Genomic DNA, 23,909 nt, shown 5'->3' on the forward strand with positions numbered 1-23,909 from the left:
TGGACTTCTGCGTTCTGTGTTTATTTTATTAACCACACTATGACACAGGATCTCTTTATGATGATATCCGTTTATTCTCTCTGGTGACAAACACGAATAAGTAGGACCTCGTTATTAATCAGAACAGCCTGCTCAAGCTTCTCTCCAAAATGGGATTACAAAAAGGGCATTAACAATTGGCTTTAACAATATAAAGCAACACAATATACAGTCAAAACATACCTGGTGACAAACATGAATATCCGACCACAAGTACAAACCTGTGCTACTTACCTGGGAGAAATAATACTTACCTCTGACCACTTCCAACGCTTCTCCACCTTTACCTCTTTAGTGAGAAGAGGAGCATTCCTGGTTCACATGGCAAGATAGGGTTCACAGGCAGAGAACAAGAGGTGGGTCATCATGTTAAGCTGCATGAGTTCGGGAGCTGTACACTTCGAGATCAGTGGGTCTATGGACACGTCCAGCTGCATAAATGCTCACAGGTGCTTCTTCGCTGAGGCCCTGCAAAACGGCTCAGATCTAATGGCGGAACTAACTTTGTTGGAGTTTGCATGGAGCTTGGGATGGACAAAACCTTGTAGAGGTACCTCAGTGAACAGGGTTAAAGTTGGGATTTTAACCCGCACAAAAGTGCTTTGCACATTAATGGCAGAGGTCACAGTTATCATAAATGCACGACCACTCTTACCTGTGTCAGCGGACCTAGACAATCACTACACGCAGAGAAAGTTGCTGCGGTCTGAACCAGCCCGTCTCAGGTCAGCTCAAGCCACCTGATAGTGGCGTCTGTGCCGCCGTTGGTCAAGTCGCAGAGGCTGGTTTTACAACGTAAGAGACGTCACCTGTTTCAACAGCCAATAGAGAAGTCATCTTCTAAAGTCAGCTACAAATTATAGGAATAAAATTATCCATAATCCATTTAATTTCTGTTACAAACTGTTAACTGGTCGAAAGGACAGATAGACGTAGGCTCAACATGCGCCAAAAAACATGTACGGTGGAGCGAGCTTGAGAATGACCGAAAATTAGAGAAATAAAACGTGTTTTTTGCTGATTCATCATTAAAAATGTAACTGTAGCAAGCATCTCACTATCACTAACGTTATCCTTATTCATATTTAGACGCAACAAATGATTTATCCAGCTACAAAAAAGCCTGGAAGTAGGAAGTTAGAACGGAAGTACAAAGAGTCGTTGCTATGGAGATGATACATTGCCTCATCTCGACGCATTGGTGCTAACCCGCAGTTTTTAGAGCGCTGCAGACCCGTGCGTTGCAAACAGTTGCAAGTTTCAATTTGTCTCGTCACATATCTTTGGTCTGAGACAGTGGTACCCGGGTCCCATGCAGGCCAGTGACCAACATAACCTCATAACTTCTACAGGCTGAGCAATACTTCCATAGAAGACGAGAGATGTAGCACTGTATGATAAGACAGAGCTGTTCACCCTGCCAAGGCCATAGAGAAAACTAAACTCAACACATTTGTTTGTGCTGAGATATTTGGGCACGGTAATATCTTTGGTACTTTGAAGGTTTAGCTAAACTTAACGCCATCCAGTTGGATGTTTAACTACACCTTCAGGAAGACAGGAACTTCAGAGAGTTGGGATGGCACCCACACTGTACTGTGTGATCCTAAATCCTCCTCCATTGAGTGTTCATTAAATGCTCCCAAAAACCTTCACATATGTGAAATGAGTCTTTCCTTAAGAGTATTCACCATAACCAGAGTCAGTATGTAAACACATACAGGGGAACAAGGAACAAAGACAAGAAAACTTTGCTAGGACACAGTCACAGTCTGTGCTTGTACAAAACCAACTCGTCCTCAATGTGAGTTTTGTTTGGCTTGTTTAAACACGCCAACAGGAATATCATATCCGTGTTGGTGTTTTAAACAGATAAAACTCACATGCATCCCTGCTGAACACACGACATGCAGGTTTGAGCGGTTTGCCAACTGAGGGGAAGGAAGATGGCCTCTACACACATAGACAATGATTAAAGAAGAACTTTGAGGTTTTTCTCTTTCACACAGGAGTCCAGGGTTTGTGTTCTGTTCTTGTCCCGTTTGTTACTGAAATGTACATTTAGCAACCCCACCCACTGTTAAAATACAACAAACTGCTTGTTGAATTTCAAAAAGGAGAGGCAATAATTTCTACCTTTCTTTTATTGAAAAAAATTTACATTGCATTGAATATAAAAGGCAGCACTAAAAAAATGACAGTTACATTTTAAAGCAAAGTTTTCTGCTGATATTTTCTTTCAAATAACTAAAAAGTCTCTGAGTGTCAATGTGATTATGTTGTTAGACCAGTTTCTCTTCCCCCATCATTGCCAGGGGTTTTGAAAGACTGATCCTCCCCCACATAAAGGCTGCCATCCCTGCTGATCTTGATAAACATCAGTTTGCATATCGGACCAACAGATGAACAGATGATGCAGTTACAACAGCTCTCCACTCAGCACTAACACACCTGGAACATCAGAACACATATGTAAGGATGCTGGTTGTTGACTTTATTTCAACATTTCATACATTACTCCCAAACAAACTGATCCATAAACAGAGCCACTTGGGCTTACAACACACACATGTACAACACGTCTGATTTGGCTTGAACGCACCATAAGTAGGCGTGTGTGCACATTACTCGGTATGGGTCAGTTGATTGATAGACTCATATAGATATGGGCAATAAAAAAATTACATATAATAAAAATGTTTTCAAATATACAGAGGAAAACTCATTTAAATACGCAATAATAAAGATCAGTTATATGATGGCATAGTGGCATTAGAATGTGCCCGAGGCCACCAAATGTGGGCTATTACGGCCAAACATATCTGGGGAGGCATGGCCCCTCGATCCCCCCCTACACTAGTTTAATGTTAAAAGGTCTCCACACACACACACACACACACAGACACTTCCAAAAGAACTTGAATCGCTGTTTTGCACAACTCGTTTTGTGCCGCTAACTTATATTAAACACTGTTTTAAAGGTTTTCAAAAACTGGTGTTTTACTATTTAAGATACCTTGTATGAATTTTGCTTTCATTCATATTTTTTCTAGCTGCCTTTGTCTGTGTTCTATTTACTTACTTTGTTCTATTTATAAAATTTTGTATACACACTGATGGAGAGCTTCTGAACAGATTTTCATTGTACAATGACAATAAACATCTATCTATCTCTATTACGATATATTGTGCAGCCGTATAACTCTTTATAACTCTCACAAAAAGAGCTCAAAGAGACATAAACAATCATAAAGAGACACAAAACAGCAGCAAAGAGACACAAAATGACCTCAAACTCAAAATGACAAAAATACAAAGACCGCCATAAAACAATAATCTTGTTTTCGGAGCATCGTCACTTTGTTTCTGTCACAGCATCAGTTCAGTCTGAGGTTTACCTTTAATGTGTTTCTGTGTGTGGAAAATATCAATAAATAATGATGATAAAGTTTTATTGATCATCAGAGGTGAGCAGTGTGACAGAGATGATCCACTGAGATCATAGGCATAGATTTCAGGGTGGATGCAGGGGTATGTCCCCCCCACCCCCCAATATTTACAAGACGTAGATTTGTCTACCTCAGAAAATATGAAAGAATCCACTCCCCAAAACATGTATGGAAAACAATAACTGTGTCTACTTTGCAGCATTGGGGGTTAAAGAACAAGAAGTGAAAAATAAAGACAGATTTATGTAGACTTAAACTTTGGAGCTTCTGGCTTTAACAAGGTCTCACTCTCTAACAGAGTTGTTGACATGTTCATGAATCCTAAAATAACACATCCTGAAACATGTGTGATGTTTTGAATGTGAAGAATTTTTTGAACAATAAAGGAGAATAATAATTTCCATAATTTATACATAAAGACATTTGCAGCATAAATTGTTGCATCAAAATTCACCAGAATGCAGGACAGGAAGTGTTTGACAGACAATATTTTATGAAGGACGATCCCCAGACCCCCCAGTTATAATGTGTCCCCCCCATCAATGTGTAAACCAAACCTCCACCCTTGACTGAGAGGCAGAACCATCATCAGATCCAGAGGTTCAGCAGCTGGATCTATAAAACAACATGTCTGCCCTCTGCTGGAGACCCTGAGCTAACACATCACCGTCTGTCTGTTGGCTTTTAAACAGTGTTGGGGAGGAACTAGTTACATGTACCAGAGTTAATAAAGGTAAATGTAATCTACATTTGTTACAGTTACTGGGATAAAAATGTCTGGTTAAATTACAGTTTACTGTGAAAATGTTCATGATTACATTGGGAGTTAGATGAATATTATCTGTAAAAAGCTCGGCCATATGTTGAATAATATTAATTTGTTTTTCATGTGCACAATGTCTTCTTTTGCCATTTCCAGCCACAGCTGTTCAGTAAAGTTAGATGCTATTATTCTGATGCTTTGGATTGGTTCTCACCCTTCTGACAGTTAAATCACCTCTCAAGCTGTCTGAGAGTTGCCACTATATGTAGGGTGTGTGTGTGAAAAAAGCAGTTTTTGATCATGCACATTTTGGATTAGTATCTTAGTATTAGTATTAGTATCTTAGTTATTATGAAGTGTTATTACAGTTGCATTCTCCTCTTGTATCACAGAAAGGTCTGACAAAATATACACTTTTATTTTCTATCTGGACATTTTGGATAAAAAGATCATCACCACTCATGTCTGACAGGTTTACCTTTGGAAGGAGTCAGGCTAGCTGTTTCCAATCTTTATGCTAAGTTAAGCTTGCCTTTTCCCCCTGTTTCCAGTCTTTATGCTAAGCTAACGTCTGCTCAAGGGAACTTTATATTTTGTGTACACACATGATTTCTATAAATCTAAATAATAACTCAGAGATAAATCAGATAAAAGTGAAAGTGAGTCATCTGTCAGCAGAGAGCTGTTTCTGTCTGCTGAACAAACTGAAAGTGAATCAATGATAGAGATTATAGGTGAGCTGGAGAGGCATCATGATGGTGTGGTAGAGTTACACACACAGGTTCTTGGAGCACACAAAATAAAATTGAGTGCTACAAGTCCTGTCGTTCCAGTTATTTCCTGTAGAGAGATTTTACAACCAATTAATTACATTTAATGTTAAACTTTTATAATTGAGACTGCAACATACGATAAGATGTTTTAAATATATTATTAACCATTGAAGTTCATCTCAAGACAGTTCTCCCCTGTGAAGGCATCGGCGTTGTCAGGCTGCCCCGTTGAAGATTTTGTAGTTGAATTTGGATCCATCAGTCCACATCCACGTACCCTCCTGGAGGAGAAAGATCTTTTAAAGTCAAAGTGAAATCAAGAGTTCTTGTTGTTGTAATACTCATTCAGGCCACAAGAGGATCCTCCTTGTTTTCTGCCGGTCACACGATAGCTAAGGTTAACGTTCTTTATAGTTACATTTATCAGAGAAAAGGTGACTGTTAGCTGGGTACAGATCACCATGAAGTGATGGTCCTTTCAGAGTTACAGTTGAGTTTAACAGATAAAAAGTGAGCATCATGCAGCGACAACAGTAAAGTTTAGAAAAACCAAAATGATTGAAAGATGGTGGTTTGGATTAAAACTCTTCCAGGACATGCACACTTGTTTCCTGGGTGAAAGTCTTGTGTTTTCTACTTAACTTCTTCCAGTCCTGTGTTTGTAGGAGCCAAACATCTCCCCAACCTCCTCCCTATGAAGATCTTCATAACACTTGCGGTGACGAGAGTGGCAGCCTTTTTCAGTAGCTACGCCTGTCATGTGTCTTTTTAGTCTTTTATAACTTGCCGCACATTTTACCTGATCCCGGAAGAACTAAGGCGACAATAACGAGGATGCAGAGCTGGAGCTAAAGTCAAGGCTAGGCTCATGGAGAAGCGATGGAGGTTCAAGCCGTCCATTCCTTTGTGTGTGATGGGAAACGTGAACTCACTGGCTAACAAGACTGATGAGCTAGCTGGTCAAGAACGTGTCATATAGTCATACAGAGAGTGCAGCCTACTATGTTTCACGGAGACATGGCTCACAAGCAACATCCCGGACACTAACGTGGAGGTACCCAGCTTTTCAACTGTGAGGGCGGACAGAGACCCTAAACAAAGTGGCAAAAACAAAGGTGTGGGGCTTGCACTCTTTGTCAACACCAAATGGTGCAACCCAGGACATGTGACGGGGAAGGAAACTATCTGCTGCCCAGACATGGAACTGTTAGCGGTGAGTCTCCGGCCGTACTACACACCTAGGGAGCTATTACATGCCATTGTTGTTTGTGTTTACATCCCTCCATGAGCTCTGGCTGAAACTGCATGTGATGTCATCAACTCAACTATCGCGAGGCTTCAGGCTCAGCACCCTGAAGCCTTCATTGTGATTTCAGGGGACTTCAATCATGTTACACTGGACTCAACTCTGTCAACCCTGTCTGCCTATGATCAGTTTGTTAATTGCCCTACATAAAAGAACAGAACAATCAACCTTATGTATGCAAATGTCAGAGATGCATACACTGCCACGGCTGGGGAGATCAGATCACAACCACTACATTCCACTTGTCAGCAGACAACCTACCACCACATGCTCCTTCAGGAAATGATCTCCTGAGGTAGAGGAGGCCCTGAGGGACTGCTTTGAGTCGACAGACTGGAATGTACTGCAGGAATCATATGGTGATGATATTGAGGGGTCACACACTGCACCACTGACTACCTGAATGTATGTATGGGCAAAGTAGTTCCCACAAGAACTGTACACTGCTTTCCAAATAATAAACCTTGGATCACCAGCGATGTCAAGGACCTCCACAATAAAAAAAAGAATAGAGGGCTGTTGGGGACCAAGAAGCTGGTTAAACCTGATTTAACCAAAAGGCCTCAGATTGAGCTGACCAGAGAGACAAAGGAATCGTGGCCTGTATGTAAACTCCAAAGCCTGGTTAATTCACACCTCTATCACGAAAGTCCCAGCCAGAAGGGACAAGCCTCACAGCTGGCAGGAAGTCAAAGAACTACAAGATTGTAGTCTTCAAACTTTCAAGAGTTTTGAGTCCTCCTATTGGTTCAGCGGGACCATAAACACAGCATGGAGTCTTGACCTATAAATAAGCCTGATCACCCAAAATCCTGTTGACTTCACTTGCAACTCACGTTGCTGACAGGAAGCACGCAAGCGCTTGTGCTAAACTTCCATTTTCTGGAGAAAGTGGATTTTATTTCGGTGGATCCTTGAAAACGCACCAGTGTTTCCATATCTGCAGTGAGAAGGAAACAACGTTTTTCTTCTCAAAGTCGACTAAACTTGCCCCTTGCTGCCTTTTTGGAGGGAAGTTTCTCCGTGGTGCTGACGAGCACCAGGGACCCGCTCTGTTTGATTTCTGTGGAAATCTATGGACAGAAACAAACGGACTGAACACACCGTAAGGAGGCTTACGTCTGGGCAGAGATAAGTAGTGTGTTTTATTAATGAGCAAAGGGTTCGCTACCATTGTTGCCATTAATGTGATCTGATTGTAATCATGTACTGGTCCATATGTGATTATTAATCTGTTCTGTGAATGTATCAGTGATCACGATACTGTTGTTGTGTTAAGTAGCTGGGTATAACTGTAATCGCTACCTGCTAAGTCACTCCTTTCACGGAGTTTAGTTACTGTCCGCGAGATAATCGCGGTAAATCAGCTGTTAGCCACTGGAGTGGTTATCGAAAACTAAGATCAGAGTGCCTCTTTCCTTTACTCTTCTTCTCTTTCTTCTTTTACTAACACACACACACACACACACACACACACGACACAGGTTAGCCGCGTAGCTCCCGAGCTAACGCTGTAGTTTAGCCACGTGGAATCGGCTTACGTTCGTACAGAGATAACACAGGAACTAGCTACCATACCGGCTAAGCGTGCGCGTTGCCTAGCAACCCCCCGGCTTGTTCAGCCCCTTCTCATGCACCCAGCACCACTACCGCCCTCTTGAGGCTAAATAGTTTTGTGCAGCTCACAGGTGTAGCCATTTTTGGAGTTGTATTTGTGTTAGAACTACATTTCGACACTGCCCCTCCTTTTTCACTCACTCTCTCTCACACACACTCACACAGACACAGACGTGTCCATGCTGCTTTGTTTTTGGTTGTGAAATTGTATAAAGGTATATAAGTTTATTATTGAAGGATTATTGATTAGCTACTGATAATTGTGACGTTAATAAATCTTATTATACTTAATTAGCAGTTGCTTGTGATTATTTGGGTACTTGTTGTAATAATTGCTGGCTGAACAGGTCCGTGCTCGAAATCCCCCCTTCCTTTATTTCCTTTTTAAAGGATTTGCACAGAAATGAGACTGTTCCACAGTTTGATTATTGGTCCCTGACTTGCAGGGTGGTGCCCCGTTTTGATTGTTTGTCGATTTGATACAGTTATTAAAAACAATATTCATAACTTTATTAATATTGATAAAACATCTTTTGATAATTTACCAATGATCAAATCTGTACCCTATGGGAATCCAACAGGGCGCTTAAAGAGATGGACCAGGCGAAGCTGAGACGCGTACAGGGGGAACTCAAGGTCAAGCTGAAAGAGGCAAAGGAGGAATACAGTAAGAAGGTAAAGCAGAAGCAGCAGGAATAAAGCATGAAGGAGGTCTGGGAGGGCATGAAAACTATCAAAGGCTATAAGAAGAAGAATAACATAGTGGAGGGGGATGTGGTGAGGGCGAACCAGCCCAACCAGTTCTACAACAGGTTTGATTGCCCTGCTTCTGCTGCAATGGCCTGCCAAACTCCCACACCGCACCCCCCACCTACTTCAATCTGTTCACAGGTGGTGGATTTCAGGAGATCTAAGCCACACATGCTACCAGTCTCCATTGAAGGGGTCAATGTGGAGGTTGTCAGCACAATTCTTATTTTTATGCATGTGTGATATGTGTGTATATGTGTTTGTTGTGTTATGGTTCTCTAAGCTACTGGATGCCTAAAATTTCCTTCAGGATGAATAAAGTATCTATCTATCTATCTATCTATCAATCAATCTATCTATCTATCTATCCTCACGCTCTTATAAGAGACCGACATCACTTCCTGCGTGATGATTAAAGTCTCACCTGCACTGAGTCAAATCCTCCGATCCAGGTATTGGTGTCTATACCGGTCTCTTGGTAAATTAAGTCTTTGAGGAATTTATGTTCCTCAGCTGAGTGGATGGAAGCCAGATTCCCACCAGCAGTCTGGCAGAAGGTCTAATGGAGACAATATAACCAAACCAAAACATAATCACATTATTAACAGATCTCAAGGCAGTTTAACACTTAAAGGGAACATTTGTATACTTTTAATCAGTGGTGTGGAAGAAGTATTCAGATAATTTAATTCAGTATAACTACTAATACCACACTGTAAAAATACTATATTACACTAAAAGTAAATGTAGGCTAATTAGTAACTGTATTAATACTTTAATAAGCTACATCTTGATGATACTGACATACTTTCAATGCAGAACCTTTACTCTAAGAAAGTATTTTTACAGTGTGGTATTAGTAATTTTACTGCAGTAAAGTATTACAGTACATTGGTATTAAGCATACGTGTTACGATAGATGTAACTGCTGTACCTCTGCATCGATCCAGGTCTTTGCCTGGATGTAGAAAGCGAAACAGCGAGAGCCAAACTGTCTCCAGGAAGCTGCACCCTGTATGAACAAACACGCCAAAACCAATCAGACTAGTCTATATCGACAGCTGTTCATTTACAGCATAGTTCCTCTGCAGCACTGTGGAGATAGAACAGACAATGCATGACTACATTCACAGCAACCCAACGAGTCAGAGATACTGTTCTGAATAAACTTTCTCTGTATTGCTAAAATCCTGAATATGTCAGGGTTTCCCACAGCGCTTTGCAGCTAAGGCGGCTGCTTAAACAACATACGCTTGCCGCATTAACTACATCGTCAAAAAAAGAAAAGAAAAAAAAGTGATATCCTCTGTGTTACTCTGTCCTGTTTTCTGCCTCATAGGGTTGGGCAATGAACGTCGACACTTTTATGGCACCCACCGGTGGGGCAGTCACCAAGTTTAATGTTGAAGGTTTGTGTCATTATGCAGTTTGCACTAAAAAGTCTTTTGTTTATATTCCTTTGCATTTTAATTAGTTCAATATTAGCCTGTACACAAGTACACAGGTATCGAAATTCGCACCAGATGTTGAACAATGCCCAGCCCTACTCCCTCAGTTGTTAAATGTAGTATACCCCCCCTGACAGCAATCCCCACCCTACCAGCGGAAACCCTGTCACGGGCCTACCAGCGTAAAAAGATTGGCACTTGGTAAGGTGTATTGGCGGCGCAAAAGGTCTCCTTTAGCGTCTAGCCCTCTGGAGTTTTACTTTTTGGTGCTCTGGGTCGGGACGTTTAACTGATGCTGGTGCTCAAAAACGGACGGTTAGGTTTAGGAAAAAATCGTGGGTGGGGTTACAAAATTTCAATTCAATTCAAAACAGGGTGTAGCAGGACGTAGCAGGGTGCGGAGCAGGACAACGGCAACAGCTGCTACCATGATTTACGTCCCACCCTAATCCAAGGATTTCGCTCTCCAGAGCTAAGTTAGTAACAAGCATTTCTGGTACATGGATGCACACAGATGGAAAGAGAGAGGAGAGAGGAGCTCAGTATGTCAAAGGAAGGAAGTCCCCCGACAGTATAAAACTATAATAGCATAATTAAGAGCTGGTGCAAGGCAAACCTGAGCCTTTTTAATTTTTGAATAAGAGTTGGTAGATGAATTTAACAACTATGAAGAGAAGCAGAGAAGAGAAGGGGCGCCATGTCTGGAACTATACACCCAACCCCGCCGGTCTAGGTGAACGCTGCAACTCCTCACTCCCTAACTATAAGCTTTATCAAAGAGGACCGTTTTAAGTTTACTCTTAAATATGGTGACGGTGTCTGCCCCCGAACCCAGATTGGGAGCTGAAGGCTCTGGCTCCCAGTCTACTTTTAGAGACTCTAGGAAACAGTAGCTCTAAATTCTGGGAGCGCAGTGCTCTAGTGGGACAATAAGGTACTATGAGCTCTTCAATATATGATGGTGCTTGACCATTTAGAGCTTTGTAGGTCAGAAGAAGGCTTTTAAATTCAATCCTGGATTTTACAGGAAGCCAATGCAGAGAAGCTAATACAGAAAAAAATATGATCTCTTTTCTTAGTTCTTGTCAAAACACGCGCTGCAGCATTCTGGATCAGCTGGAGAGTCTTAAGGAACTTATTTGACCTGCCTGATAGTAAAGAATTACAATAGTCCAGCCTGGAAGTAACAAATGCATGTACTAGTTTTTCAGAGTCGTTTTGAGACAGAATGTGCCTAATTTTGGCCATGTTACGAAGATGAAAAAGGCTGTTCTTGAGGTTTGTTTTACCATCCAGAGTAGCTACTGTATATCTTTGTATAATGAGATTTGGAGGTGTTTGGGGCCCAGCATGATAACTTCAGTTTTGTCTGAGTTTAACATCAGAAAAAATTGTAGGTCATCCATGATTTCATTTCTTTAATGCATGCTTGAAGTTTAGCTGACTGGTTTCGTCTGGTTTGATTGATACATATAATTGGGTGCCATCCGCATAACAGTGAAAGTTAATTGAGTGTTTCCTAATAATATTGCCTAGAGGAAGCATATATAAGGAGAATAGAATTGGTCCAAGCACTGAGCCTTGTGGAACGCCATGGCTAACTTTAGCGTGCTTGGAGGATTCATCATTAACATTAACAAATTGAGATAGATCAGAGAAATAGGACTTAAACCAGTTTAGTGCAAATCCTTTAATGCCAACTAAATGTTCCAGTCTCTGTAACAGGATGGTCAATAGTGTTGAATGCAGCACTAAGATCTAGTAAGACAAGTACGGAGACAAGTGCTTTGTCTGAAGCAGTTAGAGGGTCGTTAGTAATTTTCACCAGTGCCGCCTTTGTGCTATGATCAGTGTTGGGAAGGATACTTTCAAAACTTATTCCATTACAGAATACAGAATACATGCCCACAAATGTAATTTGTAACATATTCCGTTACGTTACTCAATCTGAGTAACGTATTCTGAATACCTGGATTACTTCCACATTGAATTGCAATTTATAAGTGTAGGAATGCGGCCATCACATACAGTTTACTAAACAGGCCTATTCTTGTGTGTTCTTCTGTTCCAGCTGGCTGAACAGCACGTGTTCTGACGAGAACTAAGAGAAGAGATCATATTTCTCCTGTATTAGCTTCTCTGCATTGGCTTCCAGTGAAATCTAGGATCAAATTTAAAATCCTCCTCCTGACTTACAAAGCTCTAAATGGTCAAGCACCATCATGCCTAGAAGAGCTCATAGTACCTTATTGTCCCACTAGAGCACTGCGCTCCCAGAATGCGGGGCTACTTATGGTTCCTAGAGTCTCTGGAAGTAGACTGGGGGCCAGGGCCTTCAGCTATCAGGCACCAGTATTATGGAACCAGCTCCCAGTCGGGGTTCGAGAGGCAGACACCGTCACCACATTTAAGAGTAAACTGAAAACTCTCCTCTTTGATAAAGCTTATAGTTAGGGAACGAGGAGTTGAAGCGTCCACCTAACCCGGCCCACTGCTTCTCCTCGTAGTCATCAGTTTTATATAAGCTCAAGCTGTCTCATCTCTACTTGTTACTTTTGTATGCATCCTGTCCCAGAAATGCTTGTTACTAATCTAGCTCTGGGGAGTTTGGGGGATGTGCCCTGCTATGACATGAACTTCCACGATAACCTTCGAAGTCACTGTGACTTCTAATGTGACTATTATCACCACTGTTCATCACGCCCCAACCGGCCCGTCAGACACCGCCTACCAAGAGTCTGGGTCTGCCGAGGTTTCTTCCTAAAAGGGAGCTTTTTCTTGCCACTGTCACAATAGCCACTGCTAATGCTTGCTCTTGAGGGAATTACTGTAATTGTTGGGGTTTTGGAATTTATAGAATGTGGTCTAGACCTACTCTATCTGTAAAGTGTCTCGAGATAACTCTGTTATGATTTGATACTATAAATAAAATTGAATTGAATTGAATTGAATGTGTACCTGAACAAGCAGATAGATTTTTGTATTTGTAGTCCCGAACTGCATACTACAAAATTCTAACCGCAGTCAAACTACCACTAACATGTCAAACGGGCTAGTCAGTCTTTCAACAGCTCTGGAGCTAGTGAATCAGCACGTGGGAGAATGTAAAGTCGCACATCAACCATAAAATAGCATGTTGACCAGTAAAACTACGGCAGGCGACTACCCTTGGCTAATAAAAAAAAAAAAAAGAAATGCTTCTTCAGGTTGGAGGTGGAGTAACTTGGACGCTGAAAGGAGGCTGGTTGCTAGCAAGCAGAGGCTGCCTACACAGTTATATTTCGTTCTCCCTTCTCTTTCTATAATGTGAAATGCTGTTTGAATTTCCAAGATAGAAAGGCATTTCTGCCCGGGCTTTGTTGTGCCGGTTCTGACTCCATTGTAACTGATCATGCAAATAGCTAATTTTTTTGTTTTCATATTGGGACTTCTGGGAAATGCACGGAATGGCCTTAATTTATTCAGAGAGTGAATAAACTCGTGAAACAGAGACGTATCGTCATGTAATCCATTGATTTCAACAATGTAACTGTATTCTAAATACCAACTATTTAAATTGTAACTGTAACGCACTGACCATGATGCTTTCTAAATCCTGACTGAAAGTCCTCAAATAAACTATTCCTATGTAGAATATCACATAACTGATTATCGACTACCTTCTCAAGGATCTTGGAGAAAAGGGAATGTTAGATAGGTTTATAGTTGGCTAAGACCTCACGATCGAGGTTTTTTTTTTTCAGAAGAGGTTTTATCACAGCTACTTTAAATTACTGCGGTACATAACATGTTAATAAAGACATATTAATCATGTATAGTAATGAAGTGTTAACCATGGGTAATGCTTCTTTAAGTAGCCTCGTTGGGATGGGGTCTAAGAGACAGGTAGATGGCTTAGCTGAAGAGACATTTAACATTAATTGTTGAAGGTCTATAGGATAAAAACAGTCTAAGTATATGTCAGGTCTAGTCGTTCTTTCTAGCGGTCCTGCATTTAAAGCTGAACCGTTAAAAGTTGAGGGCAAGAGGTGATGAAAGTCATCTCCAAATGTTATAATTTTATCATTAAAAAAGCTTATGAAGTCGTCACTACTTAGATCATAGTCTGATCTGGTATTTCTGAGGGCCTTCCTATAGGTTTTCAGACTTCTTATCAATCCAAACGAGATTCTTCCAGTTTGGTGGAATGCCATTTTCTGTCAAGTTTTCGCGAGGTTTTTTTAATTTGCGAGTTTGGGAGTCATACCAAGGTGCTTCTTTTTGAGAGGAGCAACAGAGTCTAAAGTCGTCCGTAGGCAGTTCGTAGCACCATTTACAATTTGGGAGGGAATAAAGTTAACATAACATTGTTATATAAAAGGCACAACATTGAGTTAAATGCTGTTGGAATATTTTCTTTAAATTTTGCTATAGCACTATCAGATAGGCAACTAATGTAGAAGCTTTTATCTAATTTCGTATAGTCAGGTAATAGGTAGGGTTGGGCATCGTTTGGATTTTAACGATTCTGATTCCAATTCCGATTCTTCCTTTCGATTCCGGTTCTTATCGATTCCGATTCTTTGAGGGGTGGAGTTGAAACGGGTCACATGCTTATTCCACAAATAAGAGGAAAGTTTTATTTTGATTCAAAGGTGGGTTGCAATTTGACGGGGCTTTTTCAACGTAAAATAAAGCCAGACTAGAGCACCGCTTACTGGGCTCCAAGGCTGCAACACAACAAGCACCTAGCCGAAACAGAAACCCAAACTTGGGACGTTAAATTGGAAAGTGATGATCGGATTTGAAACCAAATCCTCCAAACGATTCCAAAACGATTCCAATAAAAGAAACGATTCCGATGGAATCGTAATTTTTGAAACGATTCCGATTAGGAATCGGGTTCTCGATGCCTAACCCTAGTAATAGGAATTCAAAAGTTATTAAGAAATTGTCTGATAATAAAGGATCCTGCGGAAATACTATTAAATCTTCAATTTCGATGCCATATTCTAGCACAAGTGTTTCACTCATGTGTGTTTGCCTCCCTCAGTACATTGTTAGAAAGGACATAACATTCCCTACATTTTAATGAATAGTTAAAGAGAACTTTGCTTCTGCCTGTCTGTCAGGGTCCTGAATATGTGTCAAATTTGAACATTCAAACTGATTTTTCTCGGTCTGCATTTCACATTAGATAATTGTGTGAGACAATTAACAACGTGCCTGTTATATTTGATGTGTAGTAGTTTAAAATGTTGTGTTGCTTGGTCATGTGTTACATATGTGAAATTTAGTTGGAGGATATCATTAATGCTAGCTAACACAGTGAGCTCTTTACAACACCGTTATCATTAATTATTAACCAGCACTTGGATTAGCGAGCATCAAAAGCATCAGAAATGCATCAAAAATTTTACTAGCATAAACATTTTTGAAAGGATGAAGAAAAAGCATTAAAAGTGTCAAAACAAGGGTTATTTAATTAAAAAACAGATTTCTTCTCAGAAGTTTACTAACTGGGCAACTTTGCATGAGAGAATTTTAAATAACAGAACATGTATTTTTACTTCAGCTACAAAAAAAGATCTAGCAGCTCATTACCCAGACTTTATCTGGATAATAAGCTGCTAGATCTTTTTTTTCTGTTATTTTCGTGATTTATTTCTTAAGAGTGTACTTACATATGCAGTCAACAGTCCGCTGGACAAACAGAGCAACAAAGCAAACAGAAAGACTGATGCCATCTGTGGAAAGAAGTTAAACAAAGTCAACATACATCAGACAAGGAAATAATGTCAGACCATGAATGACTGCAACTGATCATTAATGAGCCATTCATCAAATTAAAGCATCCTGCTAGATATAAGTGTATTACATAATATAAATATGGTTTATATGTGATAGATTGTCTAATAATTTAAATGTCTAATTATTAAATACACCAAGTTTTCTTAAAATAGATAATGTCAATTCGATGAATATAGGATTAGTTATTAAAAATAGATGAAATTGTGATAATTAATTAAAATATAAATACCTTTGCTGAGGTGTTGACTGGCTGAAACCAAGGAGAAGAACAAGCTGATGACTGTCACTGGAAGAAAATGTCTTTATATATCATTGCACCGTTGCATCTGAAATATGTAAACATGAGAACCTGTTTGAATCGCTTGACATATCTTTATGTTAGAATGGAAGAGGAAACACTTACGAAGCTTCTTCCAGTAAGAGGTAAAGCAGATCTTATCTTATAAGAGGTACTGCAGCCAACACAATGTACTTGTATTTTACGTCATTTTCATGCTACTTTATACTTCTACTCCACATCTCGTCATTTGACGCTTAAAGTTAACTTTTACATTAAAAAACGATAATATGAGGTTGTACTAATACTACTAATCTACCAGCGTTGGATCAGAACTATTTGAATAGTAAGGCCCCTGGGAGGACAAAGGACAATGCTCCTGAAGCAGTTGAACAGTAAGGCCCCTTATTGGCCAACGTGTTCAACGTGTTATTAATGTCAGTAACCACTACTGCTGCAACACGTTACTACATTAAATGAGATTTTGGACCTTGTGTCCTTATTGCTGTGAAAGTACTGGATCACGGTACCTGTTAAATGGTATGTGTTTGATACTGTATATTGTATAAAGTTACCTCCTGCTGCAGGGACCACGGTCAGTGGAGTTTATAACTTTCTTCTAAGTCGTTCAAAACGTTAAGATCATCACGGCAACACAACGTTGCAGTGGAGCTCTTAAGTAGACGGAGAGAGTGTCAGGTTTCACAAAATGGCAGACAACAACCCAATAGAACGGCAGTGAGACAGTCACAGTTGCAAGGAAAGTTCAGTTTACTAAACAAGATTCAAGGCAAGGTCAAACTGGGAGATCTGTAACACAGACAAACATCTGACGAGGGGCAGGCAGAATTCAAGGTCCAAAAACAAGCAGGCAAGCAGGGTCAGAACCAGTGTTTGAATTACGTGGGAGCCAGAGGGAGCCGAGCTCCCATAGAGTGAGGACTGGCTCCCATGAAAGCACCAAATTCAAAAATCTGAGGGGGTCTCTCATATCTGAAGGTGTCTGCCATATGTGGCATTGTAATTTAATCTTAATCAACGCTCATTATAAATCCCTGTGCGATCTCTTACCATTAAAGACGTTAAATTAAAATATAGGCTACTACGGATGTAGACCTGAGCCTACCCAACGCTCATGAACGCAGCATGACTGCACTTCACCACCACACCAAATGTGGTGGCGCTGCAGTGCAAATTCAACTCATGTTTAGTAGGCTACATGTTAACTCAAAGATTCGCAGGAAAAATATAAACACTGGAGGCCATTAATCGGCGCGCAAAGTTCTTGAAATCCATTCTGCAGTAAGCATCATATAGCCATGGCAAAAAGAAAACAAGGCAGTTTAATTAATTTTGGTTTTACTAAGAAATTGTGTAGCGATGACGTTAATAGCACGACTAATTCACCTGTTGCAAGCCCTGTTAGCACACCTCCCACTGGGGTGACAACATAAGAAGAAGCTGAAGAAATAATGTATAAATAATGGCCACGGTATAGTTCGAACACTGGTCAGAACAGGCAAAAACAGACTAAGAAATGCTGGAGAGCTTGGCAGTAACACACAAGACAATCTGGCAAGGAACTGACTTGTGATATACTGAGGGCTTGATTAGCTGATAAGGAGCAGGTGAGTTTGGGGATGGGGTAGGCCAGGTGAATGGGATCAGCAGGTAATGCAGAGCAGGAGGAAGTGGCAGAGACTGAAATGACATTAGAGTTAGTGAGGCAGAAATACGAAACAGAAAATGAAAAACTAAAGCCTGGCTGAAGTTGTGACAGAGATTATTTATACTGCTCGCCAGAAGTCAGATGTTAGCCACCAGAGGTAGAGTAGTAAACATGTCTCGTTCGTCAAACATCTCCGACCTCTGACCTAACCTCACGTTGGGTCAGCAACCTGAGTCAACCAGGAGACTGGTTATTATTGCTTTGCCCGAAACCAAGATACCAAGTCTTTCTTTCTCTAAAGTGTGTGTAGTGGAATTTTTCTTGTCAGCAGCAGGGTTGTGCATCAAAAACACACGATGAGACAAATAAAGACGTTTTTAGAAATAAACCAAAGTTTGGTCTTTGAGTATTTATTATATTTGCAAATATAGAGAATCACTGTTTCACAAGTACCAACAGCACATCTGAAAAAGTCCTTCTAACTAGACCTAAATGTCAAAACATCATATAGTGAAAACCTCCGTTAAGCCAGCCCCCTTAAATTATCTTTTAGCATGGCCGTAGTTGAAAAGAGACATTAACAGTCACACCCTTGTATCACCTTCCCCTCTCCTCCTGTTCTTAATATTAGCCTAAACAAGAGTTTATCTCAGGAGACAGAAAAAGACACGGTTCAGACAGTTTATGGCCTTCTTCACTTCATCTGCTAAAAGTTAAAACAAAATGAGAAGCTAGAGTTCCTTTAAAAAAAACTCTACCAGGCTGAAAGTTCATGGTTGCCAGCTGTTTCACTCGGAGCCTTTTGAATCTACACATGAACTAAATTAAAAATCTTGTAGAATATTAAACAATTATTGACAATAAGATTAAAATAAAATGTTGCCATTACATGTGCTTTCTGTCCTGTCTGACAACTAACCTAACACATATACACAGATCAGCTAACAGCCATCCCATAGTCACAATGTATTGCAACTAAGGTTCCAAGTTGATTTAAAATTAATATTACTGAAGTGAAATAGATATTATTAATCTTTATAGAGCAGTCATTTGTGATTATTTGTGTAATTTGGATTTCACCAAGATAAATTAATGAAAATATGTATTGTCAAGAGAACCCCATCTTTGAGACTGTTTTCACCAAGTGTTTTTCTTTCTCTAAAGTTTGCTTTTTTGTCCTCTCTGACCCTTACATACCCACGGCAGACACACACACACACACATATCAGAGATGGGGACTCAAGTCTGAGACTTGGACTCAAGTCGCACTTAAGTTGCACAAACAGCTGACTTCAGACTTGACTCGGACTCGTCCCAAAAGACTTCAGACTCAAGCTTTGAGACTCGTCAACATGTTTACAAGCAATTATTGCTTTTTAAATCTCAATATATTCATGTAGTTCTATTTTCTTTTATTGGCGCATATTGGTTAAAAGTATGTCGAGCTGTATGTCCCCTGCCCTTTGCCATAATGTGCAACGTAAAGCATTCGTTATGCCTTATGTGCACTTACTGTATGTGCGCGCACTCACATATAAAAAAAATACATTGACGATGGCGACACCAAGTCCTGGAGTTGTGCCATTTGTCATTAGTTTTGCTTTCAATAACTTTGTAAATAGTGGCAGTAAGCCAACAGCTACATGCAAGGTGTGTGGCACCGGATCAACAACGTCGGACTTCATCAGGCATCTCCAAACACACCCAGATAGGTCAGTCACTCACACACTAATGTGAAAGAGTCGCTACATTTAGCATACATTGTCACAGGTAACAAGCTAACCATCGCAAAGTGTTAATGCTGGGAACAGGCACATTGTATCTGTATAGTTAGTAGTCGCTGAGGCTCAGGCATCCATGGCGCACAGGAGGCGGAACGCACGGATCCATCTCCCCAGGAACAACGCTGTGTCGGGGGGGCACACTCATGTGATATGTAACTGATCCCGTGGATGATTTGTAGGCTATTAAGTGAACAAGGTGTACCCGGTCCACCAAACACTGGGCCGTCTTGACTGTCTTAATTCTGCACATATTTCTGTTACTGTAGTCCTATTTACCATTTCATTATTTCATCCATGTGTGGCGCAGCGGATCCGTGCGCACGGTCACCTGCCGCGGAGACGCTGGCCTCACTAACCTCTCCTTGCATTACATCAGTGATTTCAAACTGCTTATTGTGCGTAATTTGGACTGACACTGAGATGCATGTTGTTCTGCAACTGGTGTGGCGCTGCCACTTTTCTCTTGATTTCCACTTCGACATTAGACATTTTTTTGAGTGAAAGATACATTACAGTTAGCATACATCGTCACATGTAACAAGCTAACCATCGCTAAGTGTTGTGCTAATGCTGGGAACAGGCACATTGTATCTTTATAGTTGTATCCATATGATGTGACAGACTTAGGTTTATATTTCACCAGGTCCGAGGGCTACAGGGATGTGTTAAGTAGACCCCATAAAGTTATCCTACAACGGATTTTGATGCTGGACTGTCTGGATGGGAGCTACAGGACATGCTTTGAATTCATAAGATTTAACAATACAGTGTTAGGGACAGATCAGACGGCCAGAGACTTGAGACTGGACTTGGACTTCGTGGCAAAAGACTTGAGACTCGACTTGAACTTGCCCTTCAAAGACTTGAGACTCGACTTGAACTTGCCCTTCAAAGACTTGAGACTCGACTTGAACTTGCCCTTCAAAGACTTGAGACTCGACTTGGACTTCCAAAAAATTACTTGTGAACATCTCTGACACATATACAGATCAGCTGACAGCCATCTCATAGTCAAGAGGTATTGCAACCAAGGTTCCAAGTTGATTGAAGAAATATTGATTAACAATTAATATTATGAAATTACATAAATATTATTAATCTTTAAAGAGCAGTTGTTTGTGATTTGATTTGATGATTTGTTTATATGTTGTAATAACAGCTGTTGTACAGGTCAGTGCCCAAATTTCACCCTTAACTGTTCACTTTCACTTTATAAATATGAGATGAATTAATCAAATTAAAGTCTGTATTTTCAAGAGAATCCCACCTTTGAGACTGTCTTTTCACAGTTCAGTTATTGGTCCCTGATTCCAGGTGATGGTTTTGATTGTTTATCAATTTGATAAAGTTGTTAATACACATATTCATAACTTTGTTATTGATAAAATATCTTTGATAAATTGCTACTAACTGAATATGTACCTTCCTAATTCCTAACACCAGTAGTATACAAAGTATCTAAAATTGACTCCATGTTGATGAATTACAAATTTAAAATTTCTTTTACTGTTTTTTTTCTCCCTCATTTTTCAATATCTATTTTGCATTTTTCAATGTTTTTGTTTCTTTTTTTCAACGTTTGTAACTTCACCAGCTGACAGTTTGTAACATAGACATAAAATGTATTCTGGGTAATTTTATTTCTTTAGTTTGTAGCGGACTTCACCAGCTGACTTCTCTATTGGCTGTTGAAACAGGTGACGTCTCTTATGTTCTAAAACCAGCCTCATTTCATTTATTATTTTTTATCTCGAACAATCAACAATGTTGCAAAACAAAACCAAAAATTAAAACAACAAAATAAAACACAAACAAACAGAATTTAATCACTGAACAAAGGTATGTGACACAGCATTCACACAACAGATACTCAAAACCAAGGCCGCCCATTTCAGGGCATGCGGGCCACCTTTAGCCTTTGTTCCATTTGTTTTGTCATGCCATGACATTTGACATGCTCATGCTTATTCTCACCACTGCTGGAGCTGCTGCCCCCGAGACCCGACGCTGGATAAGCGGATGACGATTATTTTTGAAAGTGCTGTAAAATCCTAACCATAATTACTACGAAACATACATTTTGTGCAGCTAAAAAGTACTTAATCTGGGTTTTACGGCAGTATAAAGAAAGCACAGTGCAGGTAAACTTCCCTATACAATAAATACGAAAGGTTTATCTACCAAGAATTTCAAGAATAAAGATTCTTTAATATTCATTCTTGGCCCCGGCCTTACATCAAAACATTTTGAACTCTTCATATGAAAGAATTTGTGCACCTATGAACCAAACTAACCACAACAACAACAACATTGGCTTATGCAGATTTCCACTTAAAAGTCTTTACAGTCCATTTAGACCAAAGATTTACGATGAAACAAAACCTTTTTCGAACACTTCAGGAAACGTTTCAGTGTGCTGAACCAGCCCGTCTCAAGCTCGACTCAAACAATTGAAAGAGTTTATGAAAGTAAATTTCTGGGTGTTGTAATTGAGCACAAACTGTGATGGAAAACCCACATTAAATATGTGTGCGTGAAAATGGCCAGGAGTATTGGTATATTGAGCAAAACTAGATACATATTGAACCAAAATACATTATATACTCTATACTGCACACTTATTTTACCATATATGTTATATTGTGTGGACGTTTGGGGAAATACTTACAAAAGCAACTTACATAATATTTGCACATTGCAAAAAAGAGCAATCAGGATGATAACTCACACCAGGTATATGACCACACTAATCATTTGTTGTTCTATATTGTTGTATTGGTAACAATGGTACATGACATACAAATTGATGCAGTCCAAGTCAGTTCACATGACACATTACAGATAATATTAAACAATAACTACAAGTTACACCTTTAAACAGCAACACAATAAAATGTAAATAGGGGAGTCTATAGATTTTTTTAATTAATACATCCCCTCTACAACATGACTTCAGACATGTAGGAATATTTTAGGCTTGAATTGAAAAACTGCTCTAAACGTCTTCTAACACTTCGACCAACTGTAAATGTTTTTTTCTTACATGATCTGGTATAAGTAGTATTACAGCAGTGAAGTATCAGAGTACACTGCTATTAAAGTGCTCATATTATGCTTTTTGGCTTTTCCCTTTCCTTTATGGTGTTATATATCTTTTTGTGCACTTTTTTGGTTTCCAAAGTGAAAAAGCCCAAAGTCCCCCCCAAAGGGTCTTACCATCTCCAACAGAAAACACTGTTCACCAACTGGTCCAAACAGCTCTGTTGTAGTCCAGCCTTTACTTCAGAGACCAACGTGGTCACTTTGGAACACACGTTATAATGCTCACCTAGCTGCTAGCATGGCACGCCCTCATACTCTGCTTCTGACTGGCTAGTAGTCCTTACCTAGGTACTGTCAGGGCACGCCCTCATACTCTGCTTCTGACTGGCTAGTAGTCCTTACCTAGGTACTGTCAGGGCACGCCCTCACACTCTGCTTCTGACTGGCTAGTAGTCCTTACCTAGGTACTGTCAGGGCCCTCATACTCTGCTTCTGACTGGCTAGTAGTCCTTACCTAGGTACTGCGCATGTGCGACTCCCAACAAAGATGGTACAGAAGTGAGATGCCTCACTCGGGAGCTAAAACGGAGAGATTAACAGGGTGAAAAGAGGAGCTGCAGCAATGTGCAGTACAATAAAAATGTTTTTTGAAAATGAAACCATCTATTCTGGTACAACCTCTAAATACAATCATGAACCTGAAAATGAGCAGAATATGAGCACTTTAGGCATACATGTCTTATGATAGATAGAACTGCTGTATCTCTGCATCAGGCCAACTCTGTCTGGAGGTTGAAACTGAAACAGCGAGAACCAAACTGAGTCCAACCAGGAGATGTAGGGAGGAACTTGACTGTGCTAGTGCATTACATTTGTACTTGTAAGTCAGATTTTCAAAGGTGAAAGTCGGAAACACCCCCTGAAATTGGATTTCTAATTTGGGAAGTCGGACAACCTCAAAGTACACTGCATGAAAAGTGGGATTTTTGTCAGTATTCGGCACTGTAGATTGTCGTGGAACTTCAGGTTTACGGCTGTACACGGCAATTTACAGGCAACACGGAAAACTTCCGGGAATTGTCGGAAATTGACGTGGGCCTTGCTTGGCAGTTGTCCCCCCATGACCCCCCCTCCCTCTAATTCTAGGGGAGGCTTTAACATGTAAATGAAAATGCTGTACAAATGCATACATGGTAGCAGCA

The 23,909-nt window shown here is 40.2% G+C and overlaps 1 protein-coding gene across 2 annotated transcripts in view; it reads right to left on the bottom strand.

The window, feature by feature from the left end:
- Positions 1–18,066, bottom strand: part of LOC114563914 (galactose-specific lectin nattectin-like) — a 21,821-nt gene extending 3,755 nt beyond the window's left edge. Inside the window, exons 1-5 of one of the 2 annotated variants that reach the window (XM_028590912.1) lie at positions 17,620–18,066; positions 16,788–16,886; positions 16,165–16,261; positions 15,809–15,871; positions 9,632–9,709 (exon numbers count right to left, since the gene is read on the bottom strand). In XM_028590912.1, coding sequence (XP_028446713.1) covers positions 9,632–9,709; positions 15,809–15,871 — 141 coding nt within the window. In that variant the 5' untranslated portion in view covers positions 16,165–16,261; positions 16,788–16,886; positions 17,620–18,066. Of the gene's footprint in view, positions 1–9,631; positions 9,710–15,808; positions 15,872–16,164; positions 16,262–16,787; positions 16,887–17,283; positions 17,369–17,619 lie in introns of those variants that run through there. The other variant, XM_028590913.1, reaches the window with a different exon arrangement.
- Positions 18,067–23,909: the final 5,843 nt, after the last annotated feature.

Source organism: Perca flavescens, chromosome 11 (genome assembly GCF_004354835.1).
Source record: "Perca flavescens isolate YP-PL-M2 chromosome 11, PFLA_1.0, whole genome shotgun sequence".
Lineage (NCBI taxonomy): Eukaryota > Metazoa > Chordata > Actinopteri > Perciformes > Percidae > Perca > Perca flavescens.